The 24,862-nt window shown below is 30.5% G+C and overlaps 1 protein-coding gene and 1 long non-coding RNA gene across 12 annotated transcripts in view; one reads left to right on the forward strand and one right to left on the reverse strand.

Moving 5' to 3' along the window:
• Positions 1–52: 52 nt before the first annotated feature.
• Positions 53–24,862, reverse strand: part of LOC124952490 (G protein-activated inward rectifier potassium channel 3-like) — a 28,546-nt gene continuing 3,736 nt past the window's right edge. For 5 of the 9 annotated variants that reach the window (XM_047502458.1, XM_047502457.1, XM_047502455.1 and 2 more), the window contains 9 exons: positions 14,972–15,086; positions 14,592–14,830; positions 13,742–14,015; positions 13,172–13,364; positions 12,873–13,094; positions 11,519–11,754; positions 11,145–11,446; positions 10,578–10,846; positions 53–79 (listed from right to left, as the gene is read on the reverse strand). In XM_047502458.1, the coding sequence (XP_047358414.1) occupies positions 10,585–10,846; positions 11,145–11,446; positions 11,519–11,754; positions 12,873–13,094; positions 13,172–13,364; positions 13,742–14,015; positions 14,592–14,830; positions 14,972–15,086 (1,843 nt within the window). In that variant the 3' untranslated portion in view covers positions 53–79; positions 10,578–10,584. Of the gene's footprint in view, positions 80–10,577; positions 10,847–11,144; positions 11,447–11,518; positions 11,755–12,872; positions 13,095–13,171; positions 13,365–13,741; positions 14,016–14,591; positions 14,831–14,971; positions 15,087–18,325; positions 19,530–24,862 lie in introns of those variants that run through there. The other 4 variants (XM_047502461.1, XM_047502462.1, XM_047502460.1 and 1 more) reach the window with 4 other exon arrangements.
• Positions 6,885–12,386, forward strand: LOC124952509. 3 transcript variants are annotated; one of them, XR_007101926.1, is made up of 3 exons: positions 6,885–6,985; positions 11,345–11,461; positions 11,589–12,386. It is a non-coding gene; the product is annotated as an uncharacterized LOC124952509 (long non-coding RNA). The 3 variants fall into 3 exon arrangements; XR_007101924.1 differs by lacking the exon at positions 6,885–6,985 and adding an exon at positions 7,143–7,821 and having other exon boundaries at positions 11,589–12,366; XR_007101925.1 differs by lacking the exon at positions 6,885–6,985 and adding an exon at positions 10,205–10,252 and having other exon boundaries at positions 11,589–12,385.

The raw sequence follows: 24,862 nt of genomic DNA on the forward strand, positions 1-24,862 counted from the left end.
ATCGCATTTGCTTTCTCGTTCTCGGCAGCTTCTACTGTCCCTTCTTCTTTTTGCTGGATTATCCTATCGTCCTTCGACTCTGTATCGATTAAAAGTTCGTTGACGTTAATTTCAGAAAAAGAAAGAAAGAAGAGAGAAAAAGAGAGAGAGAGAGAGAAAAAGAAAGGGAGAGATTTTGTCATGCTAAAAAAATGATGAACAGTTAAACTATATAATAATGTGCATTTTATATATATATATATATATATATATATATATATATATATATATGTTTAAATATAAAAAGAAAAAAAAGATTCGCAAGAGATTTATGATTATGAAAAGAATTATAATTATGGAGTTTCTTTTTTTTTATTTTATCTTCGTTAAATGTCAACAGGCATCTCTCGATGTCATTTTAATTTTATTAGAAAATAATGGAGGAAAAAGAAAAACGTATGATTCGATTGACGTAGTAGATATCGAAAGATATCTCGTTGCAATAGCTACGCGTAGCATTCTTCTCAGAATCCATTGATACGCGTAATCACGTGCATGAAAGCACACCGAGGATTAGAAAGAAGAATAGAAGAAAAAGAGATCCCTTCGCCGAGATAAAAAGCATTTCTATTTATAACCAAGGTAGAAGCTTTTCCGGAATCTTTACATATTTTTTGATAAACGATCATTTATCGTAAAACTTTAGTTTCTCAGGTTTTTTTTCCTTTTCTTTTCGACTATCTCGTAAAACTTATTCATTGATTTTTAAAGTTAAATCCGTGAAATGTCTCGAACATTTTACGAGACATTATTCGAGTCTCGTAAATTTTAGAGCAAAAAAACGAATTGCTGAAAGAATTTGTAGCAAAGATAGTGAATACAAAATGAGAAAAAAGGAAGAAAAAAAGAGGTAATAAAAAAAGAAAATAATATGAATGTACCTATAAGTCTCGTAAAACTAGTTGTTTTTTTTTTTTTTTTTTTTTTTTTTTTATCAACCCTGTAAATATCATCAAAATTGAATTTTTTTACAATACACTGACAATTTAATAATAGATTTTCAAACGAATGGAACTTATTCTAAGATCAAGTTAATTTTCATGATATTATATGTAAAACAAAGCGAATTTATCAAATGTATATCTATAGTTAATCGTTCTTTTTCTTCTTCCTTTTCTGTTTTTTTCTTTTTTTTTAAATTTGGACTAAAAAAATAATTTACAAATTCTTCATCGCTTTTAAAGAAAAAGAAAGCCCGCTCCCCTCTAATATTGTTCCTAATTCTGCCTATGCTTCAAACGGGCACACTAATTTCTCCAATATACAGTAAAAAAAAAAAAAAAAAAGAAATAAATAAAAAAAATGAAAAAAAAAAATCAGAGGACTTAGCTCATTCTAGACTCACTTAAGATGATATTTATCATTCCACAATATCTATATTTTAATCTAGACACATAGACTATATGATATCTATGAGATGAAATAGAGTATTACTCGAATCGGTTCTACCCGACGTTCTGATTTTCTCTCGGCTTTTTAAGGGACGACGGACGCACGTAAGCGCGTCGTACTCGCAACTGTATCGGATTCGCGCCCGTTGCATGAGATCTCGTTGCCAACGGATGCCATGGCGTTTACCTCTTATGGCGGGGATAACGTGCGCGCGCGCGAGCGAACTCACATATACATTTACGAGGCCACGCGTCGTGTTCTCTCGCGCGATCACATCGTGACTTCTCAGATAAATCTCGACGTGCGAAAGCGACACGGACCTTGAAACTTTCCTTCTGTCACAGTTGCCAAGCTAATGCGTTTGAATGCACGACGACGATAACTTCTTATCGTTGTGTATAATGCGTGGGAAAAAAAAAAAAGAAAAAAGAAAGGAAAGGTCTAGTTGAGAATTTTAACGATATTTTTCAGAAACAATTTTTTTTAAGTAACTTTTCAATAAGGATAAAGATATAAAAAAGAAAAAAAAAAAAATATATATATATATAACAACAAAAGGATGTATATGTCGTTTATCATCATCGTTACGGAGAAAAACAAGGATCGTGATTAAGTAATAACTTAAAGATAAATTCTTTTTCCATTGATAATAGATTTCTGATTATGAAATGTGAAATAATTTAAAAAAGAATGTAGTTTCTTTTTCTTTTCTTTTTTCTTTATCATTTTGTAGTAAAAAATTTACTATTAAATTAAACATTAAGCAGTTTTATAATGAAATACGGAACATCGAGCAAGAATGGGCAAAAAAAAAAAGAAGAAGAAGAAGAAGTAGAAAAAAAAGAGATCGTGTTTCATTGATAAATTTTTATTTAATAAAAATCTCATTTAACGATAAGAAAAAAATTATTAATTTAACTCTGTGTCAAATCGAATTATTCTTCTAATTAGTATTTTATTAACTGTCTCTTTTTCAAATCTATGTATAACATTTTTTAATTGTTTTTAATCGTCTGTATTTGTATTGGACTAAGTATAGATAACTTATTATTGCAAGACTAATGTCACAGAAAATAGATATTACATTAAACAAATAAGAGTAGAAAAAAAAGAACATTTGTATTCTTACGGTAAAACGATAAGAATCTAAAAAAAGAAAAAAAAAAAAAAAGAAAGAAAAAAAAAGAAATATTGAATAAATGATATTGATTGATCGGTGATTTAATCAATTTCAATGAATATATTATTATCAAAATTCTTCTCATTGTTTTCGACTTATGAATATTCCATTTTCCCACTTTTCTTACGAGTATCGTTTCCCCCTTTTACACGTTTTACTGCTTTTACTCTCTATATGTAAATCGGAACGTCATTTGCAATTCTAATAGTTACGTGTTCCCAATGTCCCTTTCCTTTCTTTCTCTCACTTCAAGTTCACTTTATTTCACCTATGTAAATATGTTTTCAAGTACATACATATTAACGTTTATCTACGTTGAATACGTAAAAAAAAAAAAAAAACATTTAATTAAAGTTAAACAAAATGTTTTATCATGGCGTATGATATTATTATATTTTTTTTTCTTTATCTTTTTTTTTTTGTATGAAGAATTTGTATTATAGATATGTGCATTATCTACTTGTGTTCTTTTTCTTTTTTTTTTTTTTTTTTTTTTTTTTTTTTTTTTTTTTTGTTTATTTCAAACTGTTCGTCTAATTCTTAATCATCGTAAGACAATCATCAACAATATTAAACAATAATTTATAACACTCCATTATCTATATCATGTAGATACGTGGTACAATCATAGATATGAATACTATCTATAGTTATAATCGCGCACGTGTGCGTCACGCTGGATCAGGTTAACGTCGTCTTACGTATGTACACACATTCTGATTGGCGTGTGCTCATCAGTCAACCAACGTTTGTCCCTGAAACGTTCTTCCCGAGTAAAAAAGAAATTTTGTAAGGTAACGCTTTTTATTTGTTTTTTTTTTTCCTTTATATTTTTTCTTTCTTTATTTTCCCACGATCGTATAATAACGTTTTCTTTTTTCGATTCGAATGCAAATACATATAGAAACGAAAAAAAAATATACTGATAAGCCTTCGAAGCTTATTGTTATTACTATACTTCGAACAAGTATTGTACTTATATTCGAAAGATATTTCTAGGTAACGTTTGCGAGCGTATTATATGTATTTGAAAATAAAAAGATAACGCATTGTCGTTCGCATTCTCAAACGATCGAAGCGATCGAGAGAAAAAGCGAAGTTTTCTTGAATCGTTGATTTTTACTGGTACGTGGTATTTCGTGTCTTTCTTTTTTCTCTTTTTTTTCATGCATAGCTCGATCCATAAAATACTTGAATACACCTATACACAAGACATACAGATCGAATATCGTCCGAAACGAGGTCGACACGCGATCGGATGTTGGAAAATTCGCATCCTCTTACCGGTCACTAATCACCGATCGTCCCGTCCGGACGCACGCTTTTGCGCACAGCTTTCATTGTCTTTCCGCTGGAAATGACGTCGATCTTTCAACGTAGACGGCCGATCAATTAGCGCATTCCCTCACGAAACCAACGACGATGACGATGATTCTCTCTCTCTCTCTCTCTTTCTCTCTCTCTCTCTCTCTCTCTCTCTCTCTCTCTATCTTTCTCTCGATCTTCTTTCTGTCTTCTCTTAACCGATTGATGATCACAAACACTGTTATAAAATTCACCAACAAGAAAGGAACAGCACACACTATTTTTTCAACTTATCGTTTTCATCCTATTCAGAATTTTTTATATCCTTCTATAGTTGTTTATTTATTTGGGTTTTTTTTTTTTTTTTTTTTTTTTTTTTTTTTTTTTTTTTTTCAAAAAATCCTCACTCGATTGAGAAGAAATTTAGAATTTCTTATAAGAGACGCGAACACGTGGTGGATCGATCAACCGGCGTTTCTCGTAGATGTCGCTCGTGTGAATTTAAATTTTAAATGTCCCGCCATTCGCTCGATCTTTTAGACTGAGTCCTTCTCTCTCTCTCTCTCTCTTTCTCTTTTACTCTCTCTCTCTCTCTCTCTCCTCTCTCTCTCTCTCTCTTTCTCTCTCTTTCTCTTTTTTTCTCACGTATATTTTCGAATTTGAATCGTAGAATTTTGTTTTGAAACGAATCGAGACACAATGGTCTCGCGCGTTCGCCGCGTCGACGACGACGACGTCGACGAAACGTCGCGAAACTGCGAACGCTTTTGCTAAGCGAATGTAATAGGTACATACGACGAATGAAACGAGCGAGCCTGTCCAGTGACGTCAACCGGCACCTTTTACACCCGCCTTTATCCCTTCTCCTTTCTCTTAGTCTTCTCTCTCTATTCCCTCCTCTACTCTTCAACCTTCTTCTCCTTCTACTTTGGTTTCCTACTCCTTCTTCTCATTCCCATCATCGTTGAACGCATTGACTCTTTTCTTGTCGAAGATCACCGATCTGTCTTGGCCTTTTGGCCGGTTGTTTTCTATAAGTTTGACGTCCTTTCAAGAGAGAAAGGGAGAGAGAGAGAAAGAGAGAGAGAGGAAGAGAGAGAGAGAGAAAGAGAGAGAGAGAGTCATAAAAATGTAAAACTTCTTGTAAGTTTTTTCTTTACGATTGATCCCTATCATCGATTTTATCACGTTATACATTATAAATAAAATAATCTATGATGATGTCTCTTTTTTCTATTAACATATCGTGCCATTGACACTTAGTCACCTTAACTCTCGATCAGATCTTATAAACGATGATTTTGACGACTCTCGATGCACGTCATTACAAAGTATCATAAGAAGTGGAATAATCGTGTTACATGGTAATACATAAGAGATTTATATAATTGATTTATATATAGTCGTACGATGTTATATAATCACGAGATAATTATTTATATTGCACAGTGGTATTACTACGGATTCATTATTTAAAAAAAAAAAGAGAAAAAAAAAGTAAATTTGTTGCGGTGCGTTAAAAAAAAAAAAAAAAAAAAAAAAAAAAAAAAAAAAGAAGAAAAAAAAATGTTATTATATTAAGAAAGTATGTTCGAATACTTTAACGATCTAGTACCTATGCGTATGACAATGATTAGTATAAAAGATCGATTTGCCACGGTACATACATTCGTGACGGTCTTTCTTTTAAGTATATAGGTATCACCCGTATATTATTAAGTACTAACAGAGGAGGACACTTTATGATGATAAGTAATTATGCCGAGAAAGATAGGAGATTCAGAAAAACGAATGGTGACATTTTGACTACGATCATCGTCGTATGAACAAGAATGTTTTCACGTTTTTATTCTATAAAAAATCTCTTTCTTTCAGGAATATTTTTTACTTGGCTAACACATAGACGATAATTATTAGACAATGTGGAATGAAATTTGCGCCTTTTTTGTTTTTCTTTTTCTTTTCTCTTTGTTTATTTTTTTTCTTTTTTTTTTTTTGTTTACGTAATTATTCGCGTTATTACTTTCGAGTCGAACGAGCGAAGACGCAAATCAAACGACAAAAAACGCGGACTCGTTTTTGATACTCTCTCGTACGTATTTAAATAAACGACGTTCATGGCTCACTTTCCAACCTTCTACGATCGGATAGCTTCGTTTTCGTCCTTTCTAAATTCCTATGCCAATCGGGTGTTCTCGGGATATGTGTCATTTGCTTGATCATCACTTAGAATACTTCTAGATAGGTGGATTGTTTGTTGAGCTCCGCTTTTGTCTTTTTACTAGTTATTTTCTCTCTCTCTCTCTCTCTCTCTCTCTCTCTCTCCATTTAACAATACATGTTAATTACAATACATTTAACATTATTGCTACCTGAATATAAAAAATATCATATTGTTTAACGTCTTCTACTATAATTGCAATGCGTAATATATAATTTGCTATATTAAAAGCAGAAGTAGCAATAAAGTCACTTACAATGAATTCGAATGATTAGATGATTTTAAATTCGATATACTCGAAATTCAATAAAATTTAAGAAACGAATATAAATGAATGAAAATAATTAAACATACGTTTACTATTTTTTTTTGTTCCTTGACTTTTTGACGTATAAAATACGAGATTAGATTTTTGACACAATTCGTACAGATATATATATATATATATATATATATATATATATTGTTGTTATTTATTAGATCTTTCAGTATTTAAATAGACGTATACCTTTTCTCTCTTTCTTTCATTCATGATAATTATATCGTTAAATTACGAAACGATATATCGAAACGAATCTCTGCTTAAAAAAAAACCGACGATTTTATCATTTCAAAGAGATCAATGACGTCGATCAACGACGTTGTTTTTCTTTCGTTACAACTTTAATTTCAGTCAATTAAACGATGATGATGATTCAGACGAGTAATTACCGATGTTACTCTCGTTTGCTAGTTGCCACGAGAAGTGCAGATAATGCGGTGCCGTTTTACGCGCATTTACGAAGGATACACCGAAAGACGCGCGTTACGCGAGAGTTTGTCGTTTTTATTGTAATATAATTCGAAATGTAAAGATTTACGAGAGAAAAATATAATATAATATAATATAATACAAAAATTAAATTAGATTAAATTAAATTGAATTGAATTAAATTAAATTAAATTAAATTAAATTAAATTAAATTAATTAAAAAAAAGAAATTTCGAGACGAGAGAGAAAAATAGAGAGATAGAGATAAAAAGAGAAATAGAGAGAGAGAGAGAGAGAGAGAGAGAGAGAGAGAGAAAGAGAGAGAAAAAGTTTCGAAAGGAGAAGGCAAGAATCATCTCCATCTCGTCTCTTCAATTCCCCCACGAAACGTCCGGTTTCCGGTTATTCCGAGTATATTAGTCATAGCGTGCGAATAATCGACGAGTGGGATGAAAAGGATAAGTGCTAAAGGATTTTTCGATCTTTCTGTCTCTTTTTTTTTTCCTTTTTTTTTTTTTTTTTTTTTTAACCGAAGTATCCATTCAATCCTTTCCGGGAATATTGATTATTCGTTGTTTAATCGTCGAAAAGTATTATTTCCTTGAAGTTATGCGAGTCTCTTCGTTTGATAATGATCATTCGTTCGTTCGTGAATCATGGCTATTGATGATAAAATTTCGAGATACATTCTTTCAAATATATTTTTATTATTGTTAAAACGTTTTACTACGAGACGTGACGGGACGTGACGGGACGAGACAGAACAGGGTAGGGCAGGTTAGAGTAGGGTAGAGTAGGGCACGGCAGGGCGGGAGGTAGGTAGGTAGGTAGATAAATAGGTAGGCATAGAGTGTCTCTCAGGTGACAGGTACGGAATAACCGACCTATCAGAGCGAGGACGTGCTTGGAGACGGAAAAAAAAAAAATGAATGAGTAAGTTACGTTACGTTACGTTACTTTTGCTAAGCGATATGCTTATACTTAGTTTCGTGATCCTCGAGTATCAACTTCGTTCTCTATTGTCGTGTAAAACAATGTCTGCTTCCAAGCGTACACGATTGTGAAGAGAAAATTGTTAAAGATTTATTTAACTTAATCATTTAATAATGTCATTTAACTTTCTATTCGCACGTACATCTATCTATCTATACTTTTAATGTTTTATTATTTCATTTTTTACAGTTCTCCCACCTAAACCCCTCTATAATATGAATTGTTGCTTCGTATTCAAAGGTTAATGCCTGTGTTATGTATAAATTATACCTAGGGTATAGTATAGTGTTACATCATAAGTTCCACATAATATAATCTCTCTTTCTTTCTTTTTTTTTTTTTTTTTTTTTTTTTTTTTTTTTTTTTTTTTTTTTTTTTAAAGACACAAAAAAGAATTGATTTTTAGACGATAGGTATAAAGTAGCGATTAAATTGTAAAAACGCGTTAATTATTAATTAATTACAATACGTCAATAAGATTTTTGTATCTTTGTACTTTTACATCGAGTCTGACTCGACTTAAAGGACACATGGTAGATACATACATTGTATATTCGAGTAATATAATCTACAATTCCCATAGGGTAACCGATGGTGTCGATGGAATTTCATTCTCCAAGGTTTACAATTAGCATGACAATCGCGACATTTATGGCCTCATTCTCGAAAGGTCGAGCCAACCAAGCAGCTCTCGTGATTTCGAGAATCGTGAGATGAAATTTGACCTGAATATCGTAGCGTTCTCTGTTCGTTAGAACAAAGTAGAAATTTTGCAGATATGTGATATTCGATAAAGTAAAACTTGACACATTATGCTTGTTAACATCAAACATCAATAGTTGTAGACTTTTTACTTGAATAAATAATGAGAAATAATAAATTATTATTTATAATGAAAATATTATTTCGAAGAAAATAAAAATGACATTTTCCAAGAATAATAATATTTTATCTTTAATAATTTCTTATTTAAATAATGTATCAATTTTAATGTATATTTGATAACACGATGCATTACAGAACTTAATTTTTTTAATAACAAATTCAATCGCTCTTGATTTATTAGAAACGAAATGAAACGAATAAACGATATCGATGAAAATACGAAGACGATTTAGAGAAGAGGCGCTCGTGTAAAATAGAAAATTATTCGAAGCTTGTATTACTACGAAGTAAAAAAGAAATATTACGAAGTAAAAAAAAAAAAAAAAAGAAAAAAAGAAAAAAAAAGAAAAGAAAAGTTCGTTGTTATAGTTTTCGTTCGTTGTTATACATTAAAAAAGGGGCCATTTTAACTTGAGATAACCCTGTCTCTATTACTGTTCGCTTTAACATTCTAATTAAATGTAAGTCCAAGGAAAGATAGAGAAAGGAAACGAAGGAAGGTAAGAAGGAAAGAAGGAAAGAAGGAAAGGAAAGGAGAAGGGGTTACGTGCTGAAGGAACTCGATAGCTAAGTTTATCGCGTTTCGCGGGGTGTCATGGACGGCTCTCATTATCATCTCGGTTCTACTCGGCTCAATTCGGCATGGTTCGTAATGCACACGCTCGAGAGCTAACAGTTGATAGAAAACGAAGTTGTAAAACGAGTGAGAAGAGGGAAGGGAAGGCGAGAACGTCGAGCGTAGGAGGAGGAGGAGCTGAGATTAAACAATTGACTGGCGCGATAACGAGGGCACTTCCCGCCACTAAACTCATCCTGTCGTGTCGTCGTCTAACCTATCCACGACTCTTCGTATTCATTTAAACCACCACTCATCCGTCTGCCCTTCTCGCAATCGTAGAACGTGCTTATTGCATCATAACGCGCGAATTACCACGATCCGAATGATTCCCAACGAATACGTTCAGCTCTATGTTCTTTTTTTCGAGATCCCATTTTTAATCGAATCCAATATAGTTCATGAATTAATAATTAGGAGAAAAATTTTCTTCAATTATCTTTTTTACGCATAATTATAATAACGCTTTAAGTGCATAATCGTTTTCTTATGTATTTATCAAAAATAATATTGTATCGCAATTTTTATATCGTATTAAACAAAATTTCGTAAGGTTCCCGTTGAATTTTTTATCGTTTGAAAAAAAAAAAAAGAAAAAAGAAAGAATTAAGTCATAGGTATTAGTAAATTGTTTGCGCACCACTGTCAGTATGAAACACTATCACGACGATAATAATGCGTCTATCTTTCTGTCTGTTTATATGCATAGATGCTTCGAGGACTCCCGCGTTTTTTCTTGAATAAAATTATAATTACGTAATTTTTATCTATTTTTCATGTAAATTTAAAGCCTGATTTAAATCATAATAAGAAAAGGATGCAGGCTAGATGAGAGGAAATCAAACAGCATGAGCGATTCTAAATCTCTCGGTATGATGTCTTTTGTATTCGAGTTAGAAACAATTTAGATGACGATTCCGATAGCTCGTAAATTTGGATATATTTTTAATGGGTCGAATAATTATATGATAAGAAATAATACACGATCTTTGTTCACCCTCGTTTCATGTACTTTTATAATACGCGAGATACTATACTACGAAGTTAATATTATTTAAGATAAAAAGTAAATTTCATATTTTCAAGATAAAAGAACGTAAATTTATTTTGTTAATACGAAACAATATGGCAAATATTTTTTCAACGTTTAAAGAATTTAACCTTTTTTTTTTAAATATATCATAATTAAACTCACCTGTAAATTAGACGTCTTCGCAAGCATTCATTCGTTCCAAGCGATGATTTGATTCCGCTGAGTCAACGACGATTTCTAATCGTTGAGGAACTCCCAACGACGTTGATATCGTCGGTATAGTTATCTCGACGCTTCTCGTTTCCTCTTCGTTTCCCAATACAAAGCACGTCTTCTTTTGCATGTCTTTAGCCTTGTGACTGTCGCCCAAACTCGATCTCCTCGGCATGGCATCACGAAGAGATTCATGCGAGCCCCTAAATTTGTTATGTCTAAATGATAAATCAAAAATGATTAACAACTTATATTTGCCAACAATTTTATATATAATTTTTATCGTTAAATATGTACTACTTTGTTACATAAGTCACTATATATATGTATATATATATATTTTTTTTTTCTTTTTCTTTATTTTTCTCCGACTAGATATCATCCTATCATAATCTTATGTTTTTGTTTTTTTTTTTTTTTTTGTTTATTTCAAATATGAATTTATCAAACTCGCTTATAAGAGTTAATTAACCATTACGTTTAAGTATAGTGAACGCGTTTATAACAGTACGTTACCCGGGATCCAAAGTCGACTTCGAGGATGACTTTTTATTGCGAGCTTGACATTGATCGATGGTCGGACGTGAGGTTGATCTTTTCATTCCTTCAATATTAATCCTCGAGTCGCTTTTCTTCGAATCAAGAGTACTCTTTGAGCCTTCCCGATGAATCTTCTTCTCATCCTTGCAATTATGTTGTTTTCTATTTTTTCTAAGCGTCGCATTGATGTCCTCCAAGGCACGATTATATTCCTCTTGCACTTTCGATTCCTCCGGACTTATGGGAGTAGCACCGCAAGCAAACTCGTTATCGATCGACTGTAAAAATCGTTTGTAAGCATAAAATTTTTTTTCTTCATATTTGTAAAGAAACAAAGACAAGAAACTCACCTCGTCGGGAGTATAAAATATTGGTTGTCTTGGTTCAACTTGAATACTGTTTACGCTTTCTCGTCTCAAGGTGCCGTCAGGACCGGTGATCATAACCGGAATCGGAGTCGGTGGAGTCAACGGAGGTGCATGCATGTGAAGACCACCGAGAGAAGAGGCCAAACTCGAACCGGAACTTGTAGTCAGAGAACTGCTCGAGACGTCGTGATATGGAAATGCACCTGAACTCACGCGTTCTGCGACGAAACAATAATCAATTTTCCTTCGATGGGATTGTTTAATATTCGTTCGAAGTAATCTCGATTAAATTTTAAATAATATAAGTCATCAGATAATTGTAATCCAGCATCGGAATCTTTTTGTATTTATTTTAATTTTGAATTTATTTCGCTCGTAAAATACTCTTTTTTTTATTTCAACATTACCATTTTACTTGTCAAGATCGGACAATTAAAACAATTTATCTATGAATTTTTTATCGAATAAAATAGTATCATGATATATACATAAAAAAAAAAAAAAATAAGTCATTTTCGATCAGTTTTTGTCTTCTTAGGATGTTTCCATTGTCAGAAAATTAATAACAATTAGTAAAGATTTCTACTTATACCACCATCGATAAAGTAGAAATCGTTGTCATCGTATGAGAAGATAGCAACCAAGGATTGACTTTTTGAATATATGTATCTTTAATAATTCATTTATTCGGCAGGAAGTTTTGTAATCTTCTCATAAAAAGAATGTAAATATTCAAATACTGTAAGTCAACAATAAAATATAGTGATTGTTATCATCTTTGTCATAGAGATATAAATTCTAACCAAATGGAAAGCATTGTTTTTTTTTCAAAGCCTTCTTTTCAATATTATACATCATATGAAGTTTTGTAAGGTTGATCATGAATCCTGGTTTTATGATACAATTGTGCCGTCATGGCCATTTCGTGTCCGAACATTATTCGAGCGTTAATATTTATATAATATAACGGTATCGAAACATTTATATACAATCGAAGATTATCCAGGTATTATAGTATCTAAAATTTCTGGATACGTTCCTAAAAATTAATAAACTCATATACGAACGAGTTATGTTCAGACACATTTATATAAATTCGTGCTGCAGCTGTGGGCCTTTTCCATGGAAATAGGAAAAATATCGTTTGCAAATGTGATCGGAGAATGTACGGCTCCATGGATGATGTATAAACTGTTACATTATAAAACTATGGTAACCAATTCGTATCCGGCGCACCCAACCGGGACATGAAACGGCCACGGCACGATTGTATATAAATGAGCCTTATTATCCATAACGTTAGCTCTGTGTTAAAGTAATTTAAGAAACAGTTTACCTCCTTTAGCTCGATGCATTGCTCTGATTTGATCAAGATCGGCTGCAGAACAGAGAGGAGTATCGACCTCGTAAGTATTATTAAAGAGACTGTAATTGACCTCGTATTCGCCGGTTTCCTTACGGAACGTGATAATGTGTTCGAAACGATGTCCCCAAAGAATTTCCGATGGTAGATAAGAGCTTCTCGCTTGTGTCGTCATACCGGTCGATTCGATCACACCTACAATGTCATAATTGAAAATGTTATAATAGCACTAAAATTAAATTTGTTTGTACTATTGAATATGAAATTGTTACCTTCCAAAATAACGACAATCTCAAAACGTTCCCTTAGCATATCGCTGGCGGATATATGATAAAGTGGCGAATGTTCATCGATCTTATGAACTATCGTTGTCGGCCATATAAAAAATATCTTGTCCTCCTCCCCGTCACCGCCAACTTTTAATTCCGTTTGAAAGAACGGTAAGAGCTCGCCCTCTCTCGTTACCTGAAAGATTTTCCATCGAATATAAAAATAAAATAAAGTAAAATAAAAATTTTCTTTTTTTTTTTTAATAAAAATAAATCGTTCATATTTATAGGATGTCCATAAAATGACAAAATTTATAAAAAAAATATATATATATTTGTTTTTTTACAAATAACTCTTTATAAACAACTTAATTGATACTAAAGTTAATTTTATATTTCTTGTTATTCATATGACAATGCATTTTCTTTTCTTTTCTTTTTTTTTTTTTTCTTAACTCTCTGAATTTAAAATAAGTTATTCAATATGAAGTAACCTTCAAATATTTTTATGATCATTATATTTAATTGTTCAGCTATATGCGTTTGTTAACACAAGATAAGAAAACTACTTACCTTTCTTTTGATCATTTGTGCTCTGACATGAGCCTCGATGATATGACTCTTTCTCATATCTCCGACGCGAAACATCAAACACGATTGCCCGTCTCTTTGACATATTACTGCGTTCCTCGAGAAAAGAAGGGTCTGCGTTCTTTTTTTCGGTCGAGACAACTTTGCGAATACTATGCCGACCATAAAGGCTTGCAGGATCACTCCTGTCATCGATTGTATACACATGACGAATATCGCCTCTGGACACTCGTCCGTCGTGTGCTTGGAGCCATACCTGCATCATTATACGATATTAACATACGAATTTATTTCTTTTCTCTTTGAACTATTCAACCTTGATCTTAATATAATTTTAGCTAGAGAAATATCAAGGTATATATTTAATTAAAAAGAAAAAAAAAATTAATTAATTTTCCATCTGAATAATATATCATTAACGTGTACATAAACTGAAACACATAATATAAAAAAGTGATACTTAAATTTTTGTTATTATATTAATAATATATAAACATAATAATATTATCGTTTAATTATTATTTTTAAATCGAACAAAAACTTTATTACTTGGAAAGTTTAATATTATTTCGTATAAATATATAAAAATTCATGCAAAATTTTATGAGCTTTAATAATTAATAATGATTCATAATTCGTGCATAATCGTTTTAAACTAAAAAAGAAGAAAAAAGAAAGAAAGAAAGAAAGAAAGAAAGAAAGAAAGAAAGAAGGACAGATAGAAAAAAAGAAAAAAAAACATTTCATACGTGTTGAGAAACAAAAGAAAAACAAAACATATGTTCGTACTAAACGAAAGAACGAGAATAGAAGTAAGAGTGATTGCGTTTACCCGATCGTGTGCTGTGTCTCGACGGAAAAGAGGAAACAGCTGGTGAAACTATGTATATCTTGGACGCAAGGAGTAAATGTAAAATTCGGCGAGTTGTAATTACGTGGATCAAGGTCTCCGTGGCTGTATGCGATCAACCACCAAATCAGAGCAAAACCGAGCCAAGAAAGTAAAAAGTTCATCGAAAAGACGAGAAGCGTCCAACGCCATTGAGCGTCGACTAAAGTGGTGAAAATATCCTGAAAAAAAACAAAACAAAACAAAACAAAAAAAAAAAAAAGAAAAAATCGTTAACCCGTTATGAATGAGTTTTAACTTCGATGGTTAATTCGATTAATTTATATAATATAAAAAAAAAAAAAATAATAATAATTATTCACCTGCAAATAACGACGACGACGTTTAGCAACGTTTCCTTGAACGACGTTGCAATCTCCATGCTTGAACACTACTCTCTTACGTACTCTCCTAGAACTGAATCTGGTTTGACGGTATCTTTGGAAAAAAAAAGAAACAAAAAGAAAAATCAAATCAATATATGCAAGCTTATTTACTTTGAATGAGAAAAGAGTATTAGGAAAAGTACGTGAAAATGATGTAATAAAGATACTTCTTTACAAAATTATAAAGCTATTCGAAATTACTATTACAATCGCTATTACAAATTTTCGTTCGAATTCGTTTCAATAATTGTTTATTTCCACTGCAAAAAAAAAAATGAATTTTTATCTAACATTCAATAGTAATAAAAATTTTTAATTGCATTTGTTTCTTTTTATTCGTTTCTAAAATAAGAAGAAATAAAAATAAATAAAAAAAAAAAAATATGAAAAAGAAATGATATACTGGGATGAAATCTCATTTATATTAATTTAGTTTCTTTTATGTTAGCTTTTAAAAATTAAAATACACAGTAATTACGATCTATATATAAAAACGATCTATAATAATCGTTAAATAATGGATCCTTTAAATAATATATATATAAGAATAGCTATTAACTAAAATTGAAATGATTTACTGCACTGTTCATATTATATGGCTTGTTTCATAAAAAAAAAAAAAATAAAAATAAAAATAAAAGTAAAAATAAATAAATAAATAACAAAATAAATGAGATTCCATCGTATCTACTCGTAAAAATGTATAAAGATAAAACGCTTTTTATTCGTATAAACGAGATCATCGCTGTTTATTTCTGAAATTGAGAAGCTATCTTCCGTTTCTATTTCGATGATTTTGATAGTCATAATTTATGAACGTAAAACAAACATCTTATCGATAACTACGAAATAGCGAATTCTTTGATTTCTTTTTATTTTCTATTTTTTTTTTCTATTTTTTGTTTTCTTTTTTTTCTTCTTTTTTTTTTTCGCACTAAAACAAACTGAGACTAAAACGTACGTTTTTATTAAGACACGAGATTATTTTACTGCTTAAAACTATAATATCATTGAAAATATATTAGGTTCTAATTTATCGCTTAGTCTAGGCCATGCTTTAAAGATGCGGCGCTACAACGAAATCGTCGAACGGCAAGTTGCCAGTGAATCGTCATTGGAACGAATCACGACTTTTTTTTTTTTCTTCCCCCTAATGATTCATAGGTTCTACGATTTATTATAAATGACGCCTCAAAACTTGCAAGTAAAAAATCGATTCAATTAATTATATTAATTGATTGCATTTATAAATTAAAAATCCCGTTAAAAATTTTCTATTTACTTTTAACGACCTCAATGATTCAATTTCTTTTGGATCGGATGATAGATTCGATCGTTCTTAATAAGTGATAACATTAGATTCAATATGGATCAAGGTAATCGATGTAATAGATGTAATAGTGAAGTTCGAATTTTGAAGAAGGAACCATCATCGGTCGAAGGTCAATCCACTGTTTTAACATTTTTCGATAGTCTTTATTAATAGATTTTGAGCATCATTATAAATAGACAGGTCGCGCCTCCGTGTCTCGGTAAAATTCGTTGGAAATAAAACACTGTTAAGAAAGACTATTTTTCGAAGATGTTAGTCTAGCTTTAAAGGCTAGAGTCTAGACGATCGAGATCAACGAGACGACGTATGTTTATGAAATAAGGAGTCTGGTTCCATATCGCACATCAAAGGCGGTTCTCGTGTCTTTGCCTTCGATTTCTTTGAACTCGTCATCTTCACGATTATTCTTTTCTACATAATTATATTTATTACTTTATAATGAGTTAATGTCTATGATCAAAGGGTATTACAGAAATTAATCCTCTTTTTTTTCCCTCTTGAATGTCCAATTTGATTTAAGTATCTAAAAAAAAAAAAAAAAAAAAAAAAAAAAAAAAGAAGAAGAAGAAAAAAAAATGATTTTTCGACTATGATTTACGAATTTTTCTCCTGTTGCATATTTTTCGAAAATAATGTTAACTCATCAACTATTCTATTGTTATTTCAATGACATTCAAACATTATTAAAGGTAACCGACCTTGTTTCGTTATCAGGTACAAGATCGCATTAACAGAAATTTGTGACTTCGTTTAAAAAGACATCGATGGCCTTGGTAACTTAAAAAAGATACCTAGAGAAAAAAATCATTCGTTTTATAACTAATTTTATTTTCTGTATTATATGATATTCAGGATGATAAATTTAAATTCAATATATATACGATAATAATGAACGATATATATATATATATATATATCGAATATATATGTATATATATATATATATATAATGAACGATTGCTTAAATAATTTTCGGTGAGAAGTCGCAAGATCGAATTAAATCAAAATTGTTTTTAAAGAAATTATTGTCATGAAAATTTCGACAGAGATACTGATCGTTTCGTTTTATCTTCATCGAGACGAATCTTGTTCGTCTCGTGGACGAGACAAGAAATCGTCGGCGATTATGATAACCGGTGGCAATAAACCTAATGATATAAACCGTCGGGCGAGATTGTAACTCGGCGATCGTCTCTGGTCTAGATTAAACGGATGTTCACTTCGCGACTTTATGTCTTCTTTCTTGGCTCGTTAAATCGACGATTCTTTCCGTCTCACTCGCTCGGTCACTTTCTCTCTCTCCCTCTCTCTCTTTCTCTCTAATTCTAATAGGCTTCCTTAAAAAGAATTTATCATTCTTTATTATAAAATTTATGCAAATTTATACAAATTATAGAAGTGCTGGTTTTTTTTCTTTTTTTTTTTTTACCATAACCCTTCGGATTCTGTGTAAAACTTGATGAATGAATTTTATCTATGTATGTTTATGTTTATATAGGATTTAGTCCAGTAATTATGTTAGAATTGAAAAGTATACGATCCTTCTTAAATATAAAAAAAAAAAAAAATCAAAATTGTAGAATAAAATTTTTTCCATATGATTCTTTTCTTTTATTTTTTACTTTTTCTTTAATTTTTGTTTTCAATAAAATCAATTGTAAATGTTAATCCAGTACATTTGCATCTTACTAAAACGATTCACATTCATAAGTGATTCGCATTCATAATAAAGAAAAATAAAAAGTAAAAAAGAATGATATAAAAAAAGTTTATTCTACAATTTTTAGATTTATTTCGGTCAACCTGTATTTAATTATTTACACTGTATCTTTTTATATCGATGTTTCTAACAATTTTCGATATCATTATTATCATTAATTTGTTGTCAAAGATCGAAGAAAATATTTGACTTAGAAAAAAAGTCGTGAAATGAGTATCGTCGAATTAGATTCGCGTACTTAAGTAATTCTTCTCGCCAAGCAGCTTCTCCGGAAGTCGTGGCTTTAAGGACAAGCATCGAAACTTGGGAGAGTGCTCTGCGTAAACCGGAGAAAGCCGTTCCTCCATCTCCAAGGTGGTGTAGTTTTTCTCCGTTCGACGCACTCGGCGAGAGTGACGTTGCCGTAGCCATGTTTATTTTTCTGCTAAATTCAAACGTCTCTCTTCTCGATGGCCTCTCTTATCGCAATAGAAGTGACGTCCGCGAATACGATGGATAATAAAGATAGAAGGAAGAGAGATTCTTCTTAAATAATAAAAAACAAAAATATATATATATATATAGATAAAAGAAGAAGAAGAAAATGAAAAGAAAGATACGCAATCCAAACGCAAAAAAAAGAAGCGTTAATCTATTCTTTTTATCTCGTCAATGTCGATCTGTCGAACTTTAATATATATGTATCTCTCATTCGGCTTTCGGCAGCCACGAAGAAGGCTCGGTCATCTAAAATTAAATCTTATTCAAGATGGCCGTGCAGAGCGATCGCTTTAAGGACAGTCTACCGAGAGTTCAGCTGTCCCAAAGGCTCTTTACTCCGCTCTGCTCGCCATTCAGCTCGCTTCATCGCTAAAGCCAAACATCGCAACCAGTCCAAAGCCAAAGAAATATCCAGATCAGTCGTTTGCACCACATTCGGCTTTTCGATCTCGAACGATCGAATTATTCTCGATCGTTTCTTTCTTTTCTTTTCTATTCTGTGTCTTCTATCTCCCCAACCCCCCACACCACTTCCACCACTATTATTATTTAAACGTTTATCTCTCTATTCTCTTCCTTCCTTTCACTCGCACTCTCACTTTCCCTACTTTTGGCTGGCGTCCACTTCACTTTTAAACTAGTCTCTCGTATTTAAATGTTATTCCAATTTCTTTGGAATTCTATAAAGGTTATAGCTCACATAAAATTTTACGAATTTTACTAAATAAAATACGGAAATCTTTATTGAATTTTTAAATATTTAATCGCACATAAAATATTGCGTTATATGGATCGGTATAATATAACGTGAGACAATATTAATATCTTTTTTTTTAAATACACGGTACATTCTCGCGTGGTACCGTTTTATAAACGAAATTTTTTAATGAGACGCATGGAGCTAATTAAACTCGCTCATTAACGAACAACAGCTCGTTTAGTACTGCGCGATCGAATTTCGAGTCATCGGAGAGTAGAAACGATTTTCGTCGTACTCCGTGTCGTCTATGCGTCGGCTTGGCACCGCTTAAGGCCGGCGAGATACACGCTAAATAATACTCTACTGTCTTATTAGAATAGTTGGATCTGTTGAAAAAATGAATGGAGAATAGAAAGTTCGCGATAAAATAAATAATTTGAAAGAAAGAAAAAAAATGTTAGAAAAAAAAGAAAAAAAAAAAAGAATTATTATTTTGAATGCATATGCTCGAAACGTCGGGATAATACGATCGACGTCATTCCTTAAATATATTTTGTTTATGCCGAAAAAAAAAATTATCCACGGTATTAAATACGATCGACGTCATTCCTTAAATTTATTTTCTTCATGTTGAAAAAAGAAACGAAAGGTCAGGTAAAATGACGTATGTGTGTAATTAATACGATCGACGTCATCCCTTAATATTTATTTCGTTCAAATTGAAAAAAGAAACGAAAGGTCAGGTAAAATTACGTATGTATGTAATTAATACGATCGACGTCTTTCCTTAAATTTATTTTATTTATTTCAAAAAAGGGTTAAATGAAGAATTATATGAAAAACTTACAGATAACAAAATATGCGTTCGAGATTGATACAATTGATGGTATTTTTAAAATTCATTATATTCATATTTTTCGACACCTTCGATTATTCTATTGTAATGGACAGAGACAAAAGATCGGCGCGAGCATATTATCCTTAGAGAAAATATTTTCGTGCGAAATGTTTCGCGATCTGGCACTGTTTCGAGAACGAACGATACGATTTTCGCGGCCGACAGTTTTCGTTTTCTAGGCCAAGAACGTCCTTTTGGGATCTTTCCTCGACGATTCGTTTCTTTGCCTTGAGTTCATTTCGATGCAACCACTTCTTAACTTTTATTAGAATTCAATTGTACGATCACTAAGACGATTGAAATTTTTATCTACAAATTTATTGGAATTTGAATTTTTAGAAGATCGATTAAAAACTAATTGATCGATGATCAATTATTTTGATTTTTTTTATTTTTTTTTTTTTTTTTTTATTTTTATTTTTATTTTTATTTTTATTTTTATTTTAACGAGCAACATAATAATTAATTTAATTAATTGATTAAATCCATGAATTTGATCACTACAGTTAATAATTATTTTTCTTTTCTCAATGCATCATATTAAAAAATTTTGATTGATTTTGATAATAAAATGCTGCACATAAATGTCATATACGATCCCGCGGAACGTGTTTACTTTTCTTTGAGAAAAGTTCCTTCTCTTTGCGCAAGATTAATAGTAACAAAGTAGCGTCTAAATACAAACATTTTCAAAGTGATTTGAACGTAAAACTAGGAGGACGGGATTCCCTGATACTCTTTGGCGTGCCACGGTTTCCGCAATTAGAGACTTCTATTCTCGTCAAGCAAAAGAAAGACTTCCGCCGAGGATGGTAGGGAAACGGGAACATGGTGATGCTATTTTCGCGGAGTTCATAAAACGCATTGTGATCTAGATCTCTCAGCGACGAAGTATTTTCGAGCTTATCGACGAAAATTCCGAGGCTAAGCATCTCCGACCGAGTCTCACTTCCGAAAACTTCGTCGTTTATTTTTTTCATATTTCTAGAAAAAACAGTCAAAACAAATAGCTCTTCCGAAACGCTTGAACTTATAATGACAAACAAAAGATATTTACAGATTTTACAGACACAAACGAAAAATATTTAAATAATAAAAAATATTAAAATCGAATAACATCTTATGGATCATATATGAAATATATTAATAATTAAAAAAAAAAGAAAAAAAAAAAAAGAAAAATAACATAGATAAAGAATGAAAAAGTAAGTTTTCACAATTTTCTTATCGAATGTTTTTTTTTTTTTTTTTTTTTTTTTTTTTTTTTGAAGTAGCGCATAATACACATACAGACACACATATGTAACGTTTAAAGAAATATAATATTAAATGAAAATACAATATGATTAGTTTAGATACATTTAGATACGTATCGATATCATACATAAATACTATAATCCAATTCAAACAATATGAATTGCAAATTAAACCAATGTTGAATATTTCATTATATTTTTTTAATAATTATATATCTAACATATACTCTATCTAGCATAATATTAATGTAATATAATAGAAATATTTTACTGCATCTTCATTCCTTTTACCGTTTAAATGATAAATCGCGAAATAGCGAACATCCAAATAAAAAAAAAAAAGGAATAAAGAAAAAAGAAAAAGAAAAGAGAAAAGAGAAAAGTGCAGAATGCACAACGAGTAATAACGGTCATCGATAAGTTCAATAAAAATTCAATATAACTCCGAACATTTCTTTTTATTAAAACTTTGTATTTCGAACATTATAACGGGACTTTCACATATTTACATCTGATATTAACCTACTTCACTTCTTATCGCCACGGAAATTATTTATCAATGACTACAGAGCATCCTTTCGACAACGAACTTAGTTTCCGTTTCACTATTTCTCGACGAATACGATAACGGAAACTATTAAATGTATACTTGGTATTATGAATTGTATAATTAACACAAGCATTAATTGTAATCCCTAGCAATTATGATTAATGACAAATAAAATCAAACAATATAATATAATGTTATACATTTCATAATTATTTACCATAATTTATCAACAGATTAATATGAATAATATGCTATTGTATGTGGTCTGTCAAAATGATAATAATGATATTTTGGCAGGAAATGATTTTTTGGCAGTATTAGAGACAAGGTGGGAGAGTTTGGTTAATGTTAGGAGCTTTGAGAGGAAAGGAAAGAAGAGGAATGATCATTTGACGGAGTTGCGCATTACTTTTAGTATCGAATTGTAATTTCATGCGACAAGTAGTTAATCTCGTGCGACATTTTAATTTATTTTATTTTATTTATTTTTTTTTTCTTTTCATCTGTAAAAAAATAACTTCCTAATATTTTCTAATGTGAAACCATGGAGTATGGGCCAAAGTGTTTTTCATATCATCTAGTACTTTGTTGATGATTTAAAGTGATTCTGAAAACTCAGGAAAGTTCAATAAACAATTGAAATAGTAAATATATAAGCGTTTAACTAGTCAATCAGTCAGTCAATTAGCGTTTGCCAGTAATGAGTTAATCTGTGTTATAGATAGAGTGATTAATACATTTATCACTATGTGATAAATTGAATGTTTGTAATAAATTTATTATAGAAAATTGCTTAAAAAGACTCAATCCTAACACTGAAATTTATTAAAAAGGCTAAAAAAAAAAAAAAAAAAAAAGAAAATCAAATTGCTTGAAAGGAATGTAGCATTGTTCATAATATTTGGTCAATTTAATGAATTAATTAATTTTTATCAAATTGCACGGTCGTTTTAATCATTATTCATAATAGTCAAGACATTACAAATAATAATCTTTAATATATTCAAGGATTTGACATTGTAATAATTTTGTTATATATATTCGGATTTATACTTTTCAATAAAATTATTAAATCTTAATTAATAATTAATAAAATCCGTCTTAAAATAAATGATTGTTTCTCAATTTATATTAAATGACCCAATAACGAAAGAATCATTCATAACATAAGTATGATAGATATAAGAAAAAACTTCTATTAAAATAAAATTTTTTCTGAAGCTAAAAATAATTTTTTAGTTGATCACGAAGCCGTTGTAGAAGTAAGACGTATAGTAAGTTACTAGTATAAACATTACATCATATCTGCCGTAGAGATAAGATGCATAATGACGAGTTAAAGTAAATAAGTAATGTAAGTAACGCAAATAACGTATACATATATACGTAAATAACATTAACATATAATCCAGTAAAACAAATAATATACAATATCATTTTGATACTTTAATAATCTTGTTAAAAGTTCAAAGATTGCATAATTTAATGGCCAGTTTTTTGATAAAGTAACTGTCATATAAATATCTAATAAGAGTAAAAAATATAAATTTAAGCAAATAATTATTACGATGAATAAAGAAAATCATGTTAAAAGATAGATCATGGATATAATAACAATTACCATGTACGAAGTATTAATGGAAGAAAAAATGTCAATAATCAAGCCAAGTATCACAAACTGTGGACAATATTCATAACAGTAATTGTGCCGTAAAACTATTATTACGGGAAACCGTGAAAAAACAATTAGACAACAGTGTGATAATTAAATTTGAATTAAACTAAACACTATTGAAATAGAAAAGTGTTTAAAATATCTAAATAAAAAAAGATATTAATTATTATATTTATCGATTTAAAAAAAAAAATAACAACTATTAATTAATTAGTATAAAATAGTATATAGTGTATGAGATTGGTAAATTAGGTCAAAAAGCGTAAGGAATAAATAATGTAATACAATAAGAGTTATAAAAATAAATGGATTGCGTTATTCTATATTGATCTGGTACCAAACGATAACAACAAAGATATTTTAAAAATTAGCAGACTATTTTTAAATATTATCATTTCATTCGAATCATGCAAAGCAAAAAGTAAAATTTCGCGATAATAAGACGTCAAAAGTACGACCATATGAGAAACTATCGTAATAAAACATCGGCGTGTGTTAAATCTGCAAAATACCATTTTATATAAAATTGTCCGATTAAGGGTAGAATAGATAATGATAAATATTTCAACGCGATAGTTGATACTGACAAGCCTTAAATTATCAATCATAACTTAACTTACACAGAAAACAACTAATCTTAATACAATAGAACGAGTGGAACAGAGTAGTTAAGAATATACTTGGTAAGACTCGAAAATAAAAATCTTAAAAACAAGCTTATAATATATATATATATATATATATATATATATATATATATATATATATATATGATTATTATAAAATCCATTTGAACCTATGGTATCGAATCATGGGCTACAGCAAACTAAAAATCATATTAAAATACGATGTACGATGTTATTCATTCAATAATGATGGATCTACCTAGAGATTTGAAAATAAAATTGATCGAAGAAAAAATAAAACAATACTCAAACAATTGACAGACAAAACTGAAAAATCATTCGAACATATCAGCTAATGTTTTTTATTCTTGTTATAGGCAATTTTAAACAAATTGCCTATAACAAGAAGATCATGTATAACACATTTAGCGTAACTAATCCCTTCCATAGTAACAATTGAAATTAACAAAAGATTTAATTGGGATATGTTTAGTGACAATTCTATCATGATAATTCTATCGTTTAATTGAACAGAAGAATTTATCGTATGTTTTCCTTTTTAAAAACAAATTCTAAGTTATTTTACAGGT

Source organism: Vespa velutina, chromosome 10, assembly GCF_912470025.1.
Source record: "Vespa velutina chromosome 10, iVesVel2.1, whole genome shotgun sequence".
Classification (NCBI taxonomy): Eukaryota; Metazoa; Arthropoda; class Insecta; order Hymenoptera; family Vespidae; genus Vespa; species Vespa velutina.